The sequence below is a fragment of the Ostrea edulis genome, chromosome 7, assembly GCF_947568905.1.
Source record: "Ostrea edulis chromosome 7, xbOstEdul1.1, whole genome shotgun sequence".
NCBI classification, from domain to species: Eukaryota; Metazoa; Mollusca; class Bivalvia; order Ostreida; family Ostreidae; genus Ostrea; species Ostrea edulis.
The window spans coordinates 17,799,500-17,809,401 of record NC_079170.1 but is presented as its reverse complement, the minus strand read 5'-3'; the positions used below and the strand labels follow the sequence as shown (position 1 = coordinate 17,809,401).

Sequence of the window (9,902 nt, the reverse complement as noted above, 5' to 3'; positions counted from 1 at the left end):
TACTCAAAGGGAGTTAGAAGCTTGTGTTAATTAAAACAAAAGCTGCAAATGACCAGAGACTGTGTCATCACACTGGAAAAAAAGCTAATTTTGTTTTGCAGTGTTAGAAATTCGACAAGCTTGCAAATTTGTTTTAATTATTCTGAGTAATTGAAACCCAAATTCTTATATTTTGAGCTGTTTAAAAGTTGGTGACCTTTGCTCGGTTACGCCTTATGGCCCAAGGTTGGTGAAGGCAAGCACAGCTAGTTGCCAGATCCCATTCATATAAATTTCATCACATGGCTAGATGTTGCAGTAAGAATGGGTTTAGGTTTTGAAAGCTTTTGATGTACACTGATTCCATGCCACTGTTTTTGTTAGCACCATGCCTAATGCCAGAGTGGGGTAAGTGTTTGAAGTTGCAGACTTTGAAGTGTTGTGCCTGAGTGAGTCTATTGATAAGGTCCAGAACTAAGCATCAGTGTGAAACCAAGAAAATTGAGCATTGCACTGACCTACTGATATGTGATGCAGTTTTAAAGATGGCATGTCAAATCTTAATGTCAAACCTATAATAGAAGCTGATATGAATTAATTAAAACCAGAATGAAATTTGATGTTAGATTAATTCTTATTGGAATTTTCTCACATATTGTACTCAAAGGGAAAATATGAAAGCAAGGTATTTGAATTAATCTTCAGAAGATAAAATAAGACTAAGATTATTAGGATTTGTAAGACGTCATTTCTTTAAGATGTTTGAACATATTTCCAGTAGTCCTATTATCCTGTGGTATATAGATTTGACATGCATTAATTAACTTTAGATCTCATCGATTGGTCTGTTATGTGTATATAATCAGAAATCCTAGACTTCGTCTTCAGAGATTTTTTTTCTTATTTTACACCTCAGAAGTGCAACCAGTTTACATTTTTTATTTCTACCCAGTGTTGTTTGATGTGCCTAAGGTTTTGTTTTCTATATTATTTCTAAAGTTACAGTTGCCCCCCTTTGCAAGAAGTCTCAGCTTCTCTCTGTAAAGTTTCCCTCACAAACTTTTCCAGAAAGTGCACCTACCTTCAGTTTTTATCAAACTGTTGCAGTTTTACCTGTTGCTTCAAAATGAAATCTCTTAGAAAGTTTTTAGCAAAATGAATTAGAAATTCAGAAAAGAAAGTAATTCATACTTATATATATATATATCTAATTTTAACTCTCTGTTTTGTGTTTTTGACATTTCTAAAAATATGTTTGGTAAGTTGGGGTCACAAAGCCTAGTTACATAATACATGTGCTGTTACAGGTATACTTGATTCGATAGAACATCAACTAAAACTTAACGTGATGTAATGACAATTTACCCATGCATGTCATACATACATAATTACATTCAATATGATATGTTTGTATTTTCATAATCAATTCCATTGTAGAATTTCAAAATTCATTAATATCAGTTAATAGCAGTACTTGGCATGATATCAAACCACGATGTGCGTGGGGCATTTCAATTGCCGAAACACTGAAAACAACAATTTTCCTTGATATAGAATATTATTAGTTTGATATTTCGAGAGAAAATATAAACAAAACTGAAAGCTATAACCGTTATTTTTTTAGTGAATTATCACACGAACCCAACAGAAACAAACTTTGTACTTTTCTGCCAATTGAAATATCATGTGACTACCAGTTTTTGCTGTTTCATATAGTGTTCACACTCATATATGAACATGGTTGTATATGTGTATAATAATTATACACCAAAAACACGTATATTACAGTATTTAGTATACATCTTAATCATACAGCCATGGAGGTCAGTTTAATAAGGGGGGGGGGGGGGGGGTTACTGATTATATAACCACAAATCCTTATTGAGTGCAGAGCAAACGTTTCTCCACATTGTTAGCATTGAAACAGTTGAAGAATGGTACCCACCATTGTGTTGAAGAATGCATTTACTGTTATCTGATTCTTTGATGATGTCATTGCAGTGGAGAAATCAATGATCGTGATTGGCGGTTCCTACTGACAGGGGGTGTGGCTTTGGAAAACCCCTTCCCAAATCCTGCTGTTGACTGGCTTCCGGACAAGTCCTGGGGGGAGATCGTCCGAGCTTCTGATTTGCCACCTTTCAAAGGATTTATGGAACACTTCCGCAAAAATGTATGTGACCGATGTATTTTGGTCTTTCTATTGTGGCAATGAAACATTTTTTTGTATCTGTTACCTGTGTATAGAGCACAATTGGCAGACACCTAAGAATCACTCGCTTACTGGATTTTTTTTATATGTGCTCAGAATATTCAAGAAATTTAGTTTAAATGCAACATCTGATGGACTTCCGTGTTGCAGTCAATGTCATATGCCTCGAACACTTATTTTAACCATATCCTGTAGAAATTATTATTATGAAAGATTGGAATATTTCTTAACGCAAATTATAATTTTCATTTACTTAATTGTTTTCTTGAACACAGTTGAATGCTTGGAAGAAGATTTACGATTCTACAACTCCCCACACTGAACCGCTGGTGTCCCCGTGGAACGAGAGCCTGAATCGACTGGAGGAGCTTATTGTCCTGAGGTGCCTGCGGCCTGACAAGGTATCAGAATGGTGGTCCGTGAAGGATGCAGTAGGAAACAGGCATTAATTCAGTTGACTGGGATGACCTAAAAAAAAATTTGGTTGTTGAGGAATTGAATCTTCTGATGTCCTTTTATGAATGAACCTTACTTGAAGAATTCTTCAAAATTTATCTGATGTATTCATAGAACTTTTTTTGACAATAGCATGATAGGGTACGTTCCCTCTCATGAAATAAAAGTAGACAGTCGGAGGCCTTTGCTATATTTGTAAGCCTTGTTTTGACAGTCGGGGGCCTGTGCTATATTTGTAAGCCTTGTTTTGACAGTCGGGGGCCTGTGTTATATTTGTAAGCCTTGTTTTGTCTCTCCATTTGTAGATGGTTCCTGCTGTCCAGAATTTCATTGTAGAGAGAATGAGTCATCAATACATTGAGCCACCAACCTTTGACCTGTCACTGAGCTATGAAGATTCTCAGCATTTCTCTCCCCTGATTTTTGTCCTGTCTCCTGGGGCTGATCCCATGGCTGGCCTGTACAGATTTGCAGAGGAAAAAGGTAATGCATCTTCACTTTGCCCTCTGCCTCGATGTGAAATTTTTTTATACTGTGGAATTCATTTATCTTTTTTTTTTTTTATTTAAATCTAAAACAAGAGTCACTGTGAATTTGGGGTCATTGTATTTTTTTTTTTTTTAGACAATAGTACCTGTTCGTTGCTTGAGAATTCAGACATTTCAAAATGATTTAGAAACTTTTAGCTTTTTTAGGCGTATTAGGCAATTTTGTGTGTGTTTATAATAGAGGTGAGGCGAGTGCTTTATAGTTAGGGAGCTTATTGATAACCCTGTGTGTATTTAATTGAATTAGAAAAAAATACATACTCAGTCCTTAGGATTTAGTCCTCAGGCTGATATTCTAGCATAACATGTACTCGCTGAGCGTGTATGATAATCATAAATGTATTGTACGAATTTTTAGTGTATTCATCAGCTTTAGTAATCCTATTTATACATGTAAACTGTCACCATCTTTAACAGTTTGTCCCCCATCACATTGCAGTGGGTACAACAGGAGAGCTCTCACGGAGGAAATTCAGATCATTATATATAATTGACAATTTGTGAAATTCTAAGAAGTGATTGTTGTCTTTAACTCATGTGCCTTCACCAAAGATGCAATGAGTGTTTCATTTGCCATTCATATTTCCTTCTGATAATTTTTTTTTTTCGCCTAAAGATAGTATATTACATGTGATTTTTTGAAGACGCATCCATCGAATTTTTAAAAGCAAATTTGTGATTATAGATAAGAATAGAAGGTAGCTCTTTCTGACGATAAATAAAATGATCAGATCTACGATTTTGAATTATGCACACAAGGATATGGAATTCAGCACTAAACCAATTTAACTTCAATGATATTTGAAACCATTCATTTTCCATTTTGTCTCGACAATCTTTTGGTGTTTTTTAAGTATCTCTAGAGAATGCAATTACAAACGAAAGTGTTCCCATCACAAGGGGAAGTCATATAATACATATTGTTAATATCTCCATGATTCCTTTTTTAGTTGGGGGTGAGTAGCACTACTACAATATTGTACTTAGATCAGGCAGCACATTTGCTTGTTGAATACAACAGTTTTACATGACTGTACAGATAGAATGTGTTAGAGAACAAGATAGATTAGATATGGTGGTGTTTCTGGTGATTGTTTACTGAGCACCATGTGTTGTTCCTGTAAATATAGGCATTATTCACTCTCTGTCTCTGAGGAAAATGCAAATGGAGGGTAAGTATGGGATTCAGAAATGCGATTGGTCAGTTGTTATCACATGACTATTGGAAAAACAAAGATGATTGGTGAGTGACGGATTGCTCTTTATAAAGACACATGATTGCAGCTGAAAATGTCATTTTGAACACACTGTCCCCGGGCTTCTTGTTGGAATGTATTATCAACATCATGCAAGACAGTGTTGTTGCATGCTGTATATAAATTAAAGTTTATGAATTATAATCACTGAATTCGAATGAGAGGTGGTTGTGAGAATTCATGAGGAGGTAGAGAATTGCTATGTTTTTTATACAATGTCTTGGTGGGTCACTTGTTGAAAAAGATTGTACGTTTTTATAAGGCAATGGTTCAGTAGAGCATGAATATGATGTATAGTTCTCTAGTCGCACAGCTAGAATTGTGAACGATTTCAATGATAAGCTGTTCATGCACATTGTTATCGAATGATCGTAAATATACACGGTAATTCACTTATAAATGTTAATGTTGAATTTGTCGTAAATATTTAGTACTAATGGTAACTAACAAATATTTGGTGTCCACTCGAGAAGATAAAAAATCATGGTTTCATCAGATTAGATCGACCTTTCACATTTGACCTTACATTTTTGTTTATATTCCATGTGACCTCTAACAGGTGTCATACTTCCACTGCCACCAGCACAGTCACAGATGACCACAAATGACTCCTCTGAGCGTAAAATAACCTCATTACTCGGGGTCTCGCACCCCTCAGAGGAACATGCGCGTATGTCAATACCACTTACTAACCTGTCACTTGTGCACATCACCACCTCCTTAACCTTCTGGTAGGGTCAAGGTCAAATTAATTTTCTTTTTAATAGAAATACGATAACACGGAAATTTGTTGAGAACTTGATACTACCAGTTCATGGAGGTGGTTCCCCTAGGTTACCTCCCCTTGTCACGTCCTAGCTGATGTAGCGACACTCCCCCTCACAGCCCTAACTGCCAACAGGATGTAATGCTTCATGCTGATCAAGTGTATCGTTTTTAATTTTCATCAAAATTAGGTCATGACATTTTTTTTCCCTTTATTCTAGGTATTGATTTCCTTATTTGGCATATATTATTTATTTGTGTTTCAATTTTCTTTTTTCATGTTAGAATTTTTTAATTATTTGTGTACTTGTGTTATATTGATAACCCTGATGAAGGTCATTTGAACAAAAAAGTCACTCATGGAGAAAATTATTTGGGTCATATAATGAGAGAGAATAGATAGAAAAAAGTTTATTGATAAATGATGCAGATATGTTGTAGAAATGTCATTTTAGAACATGACCTGTTCTAAGAAAGGAATTCAGAATGGAGGATTGGAATTTCAATGGAAAATGATTCAATCATACGTTACAGAACATTTATTTTGTTGTACATTTTATTAAATTTGAAAAAGAAAATTTAAATTCATTCACCTTTTTTTTTCTAATCAATTATGATTTTCTATTGTCAGAAAGAAAAAGACTTAACATAAATGTCCTTGCAGTGTTAGCAGATTCATTTATGTTTTGAATTCTCTAATTTGTATTGTAGAATAGAATAGATGACTAATTAAAAGATTATAGAATTTTATTCACAAAGTACATGTAGGTGATGTCATTTTACAATTAATTTGATGTATTCTAGTAAATTATGTAGGTTTTCCCCCTTTATCCCTTCCCAGAATCCTCTACCCTGTAACTGGAATGAATTAAGAGTTGTGTAATTAATGTAGAAATTATTTTTCAGTAGCTGAGATATTCAGAATTATGTCTCACACTTGCATGCTCTCTTTCAGATGTGTTTTATATAAATTGCATGTTACAAACTCGTAGTAAATTTTGTCATAAAATTGTTCTTGTATTCTTGCATGTTTTTATTCTCTGCATGAAATATTTTAACCCAACGAATGCTTCATTTTAGTCTTTTGTAGCTTTTATTTCTTCTGAGCAAAAATTATTGAAATTTTTATCTTTCATTTATGTATCATTATATGCAGGAAATATTTATTTTTTAAATACGTAAAGAGAAAAAAAAATCTTTTTTATGAGTCAGACTTTTAGTATTAATAATTGGAATGCAATGAAATTGAATAGTTGCATAAGAAACTTAATATGTTTCATCCACTGGACTTTTAAAAAACAAGGTTCACTAACAAATCATCATTATTAAAAATCTAGCATCTAGGTATCTATTTAAAAGTGAAAATTACTATGTCTTCATTTGACCTTCATTACAGGTTCAGGGAGTAAGGGTTTGCAAACCATATCCTTGGGACAAGGTCAAGGACCCATTGCAGAGAAAATGATTATGGAGGTGAGATATACATGTAAATAAAATTTCAAATAGGTGTAGATCAAGTAAGTTTTCTATGTTTATGATATGGGTTCAGACTTCACTAGGAAGAAATAAAGACCCTCACTAAACTGATGCAGTGGGCAGGTAATTTCAGAGTAAGGTCAAGGACCCACTGTGGACAAATTTATTATGGAGGTCAGGTAAAATGTACATGTAAACTGAATTTTAAACACCCAGTAGAAATAGATTGGACATCTTCCATGTTCTTGAGGTTCAGATCTCACTCTCTTCACCAAACGGACGCACATGCTTTGGTTTTCAGCCGACCTCATTCTTCAAAGATCATGAACTTGTAAGCAGACAATGTAACTTTTCTTGTGATTTCAGGCGACAGAAAATGGAACATGGGTGGTTCTACAGAACTGTCATCTGGCAGCGTCATGGCTGGGTGAGCTAGAACGCATCTGTGAAACGGTGAGTATTGACTGTTTACAGATTCTAAATTCTGGAATATTAAAGTTGAGTGTTTGACTTCCTCTAATCGCTCAGTGGAACTGTGAATTGAAATCACTAAGTATCAGAGCAATGAAATAGACAAGTCTTCCCTTCTGTGGAAAAATGGGTAAAATATTCGTGATTCCATAATTTTTTCTTTTTACGTGCCTGGTTTATTTCAGGTCATCACGGACACTAATGTGACCAATTTTTTTCTTTTTACCTGCCTGGTTTATTTCAGGTCATCACGGACACTAATGTGACCAAGCCCGGTTTCCGACTCTGGCTGACCAGCTACCCCTCCCCGGACTTCCCAGTGTCGGTCCTCCAGAACGGGGTCAAGATGACCAACGAACCGCCAAAAGGATTGAGGGCCAATCTCCTGCGGTCCTACCTCAATGATCCCATCTCAGACCCAGCATTTTTCTCTCAGTGCAATAAACCAGCTGTGTGTAGACATATTGTTCTAAGACAATTGAACTTTTTAAAGTATTGAATGATGTGTAAACTCTGAAATATTTGTTTATGAATTTGTGGTGACAAGAACTTGATTCTATTGTTTACAGGTTTTTGAGAAGCTGCTGTTAGGCTTGTGCTTTTTCCATGCCTTGGTTCAGGAAAGGAGGAAATTTGGGCCGTTGGGATGGAATATTCCTTATGAGTTCAACGAATCAGATCTCAGAATTTCTGTCAGGCAGTTACAGGTATTCATGATATGGTTTTCATGTCTTCCATCTAATTCATTGATTAATCTACGAAATTTGGGGAAATTATATATTTAATGTTTCTATGCCATGTGAGTGCTTGTTCGATGTATCAACCTTAATTTCTTCTCTTCTTCATGGAGTAAATGCAATATTTATCAATTCGATGACTTTGATGGTAGAAGTTTCACACTACACAGAATTAGGAAGTTGGTAATCCACTACAACAGTGTACCCAATTTATTACAGATGTTCATCAACGACTATGACAAACCCCCACTGGAGGCTCTTAGTTACCTGACCGGTCAGTGTAACTATGGTGGACGTGTCACTGATGACCTTGACCGAAGGCTGATCACCAGTTTGCTGGAGATCTTCTACAATGAGAAGATAATTTTTGATGACTCCTACAGGTTCTCCCCTGGGGGCCTCTACTACGCTCCCCCTAAAGGGAGTTACGATCAGTATGTGGATTACATCCGGAAGCTGCCTCTGATCCCTCACCCAGAGGTAAGAGAACGTAACATGTTTTTCTACAGGATATCCATAGCTCCCTAACGGATGCTCTACCTTTGCCCGTTTTCCGTGAGATCGTTTTGTCACATCCAGGGGTAGACATGTGATGGAGGCATTAAAGCTTTCATGAACAGTTTCAAACACTTGAGTAATATATTTTTGTATCTCCCTTTGATTTTAGGTGTTTGGTTTACATGAGAATGCTGACATTTCTAAAGACCAGCAAGAAACTCAGCAGTTGTTTGATGGCATCCTGTCCACGCTGCCTCGACAGGTTAGTATGTTCCGTCTGCCGGACGGTCTGTGGATAGATCTAATATAGGGCTTGGTTTTAAACAAGTAGCCTTATTGTAATCGTAAATTTTTAAAGGTGTGAATTTATCTGTAGTAAACTGTATTAATATTTTATTGATTAGAAGTGAATTTAGGTAAAGGTTATACAAGACTCATTGTCAGGTAACCATGGTTACATCTCGTTGTTTGTAGTCATCACCTGTAGGCAAACTCTTCTCAGTAGATAATTGATAAATATGAAACATTTGATAGGTGTCTCTGCACAACCTGATGGGGTTTTAACAAATTAAAAAGATACCATCAGGTTTCTCTGTACAGTGATATCTGCTTTCTGAAATAAACCAGCATGGATAACTTTTCAATTTTTTTTTTAGATATTAACATTTAACGTGTTGGTTTTGTCTTTCATAATATTTAACAAATTTTGCATACTTTCTTCTTACAAACCAGTAAATGATATTTTGTATAAAATATAAAAGTTCCAAATTGTAATCAAACTTTCTGATTATTCTAATCCCTGTGAATTTGCATAATTAATGACAGTTTCTTAGCAAGTTAGGCCACAGGTGATGATTTGAAGAACGAAATCAAATGTGGGTATCTGACAACATATAAAGCAATAAGTGCACAAGAAATTAAAAAAAATTTATACCAACTGATTAGTCTTTATACCATTTCCCTAGATGTGAAAAAAGTATTATTGAAACTAGAATTGTGTGATAGCTAGCTAGAACTCCGTCTTAGAATGCACAGAACCAAAGGAATTGTATGTGCCTCACAAATAGAGATTAGGGTTTCGTTAGAATCAATGTTTGTCTTTATCCATCTGGGATTGTATCTAAATCTATTCAATGAGCAATCTTCAAATTTTAATTTTTACATCTACCAATGTTTTGTGAGTAGTAAAGCTTTGCTGTTTCAATGACCTGTAAACTTGTTAACCCATATTACAAAAAAAAACAAATTTTATGCTGCCATTTGTTAAGATAATTGTTCCATAAATAAAATTATTCCTTATTCACGTACTTCTTAGATAAAACTTGCATTTTAATCTTCAATCAAGGTCATTCAAAAAAGCCAAGGTCATAGGGACTGTCAATGCAAGATTTTTGTTTGAACTATGCAGAGCCTCATTCTCAACACAAGGCTTATGACCAGAGTTTATTTTATGATTCTATATTTTCCTACCAAGGCCAAGTAGAGGTCAAGATCACTATAGCTA

At 35.1% G+C, this 9,902-nt stretch overlaps 1 protein-coding gene across 7 annotated transcripts in view; it reads left to right on the top strand.

Annotated features, from left to right (window-relative positions):
• LOC125653814 (dynein axonemal heavy chain 3-like) overlaps positions 1 to 9,902 on the top strand; it is an 86,071-nt gene that overhangs the window by 64,998 nt on the left and 11,171 nt on the right. For 3 of the 7 annotated variants that reach the window (XM_056143553.1, XM_056143552.1, XM_056143551.1), the window contains exons 64-74: positions 364 to 387; positions 1,981 to 2,152; positions 2,467 to 2,592; positions 2,953 to 3,130; positions 5,011 to 5,121; positions 6,613 to 6,689; positions 7,059 to 7,145; positions 7,408 to 7,614; positions 7,733 to 7,870; positions 8,120 to 8,380; positions 8,568 to 8,660. In XM_056143553.1, the coding sequence (XP_055999528.1) occupies positions 364 to 387; positions 1,981 to 2,152; positions 2,467 to 2,592; positions 2,953 to 3,130; positions 5,011 to 5,121; positions 6,613 to 6,689; positions 7,059 to 7,145; positions 7,408 to 7,614; positions 7,733 to 7,870; positions 8,120 to 8,380; positions 8,568 to 8,660 (1,474 nt within the window). The remainder of the gene's footprint in view (positions 1 to 363; positions 388 to 1,980; positions 2,153 to 2,466; positions 2,593 to 2,952; positions 3,131 to 5,010; positions 5,122 to 6,612; positions 6,690 to 7,058; positions 7,146 to 7,407; positions 7,615 to 7,732; positions 7,871 to 8,119; positions 8,381 to 8,567; positions 8,661 to 9,902) is intronic. The other 4 variants (XM_056143557.1, XM_056143556.1, XM_056143554.1 and 1 more) reach the window with 3 other exon arrangements.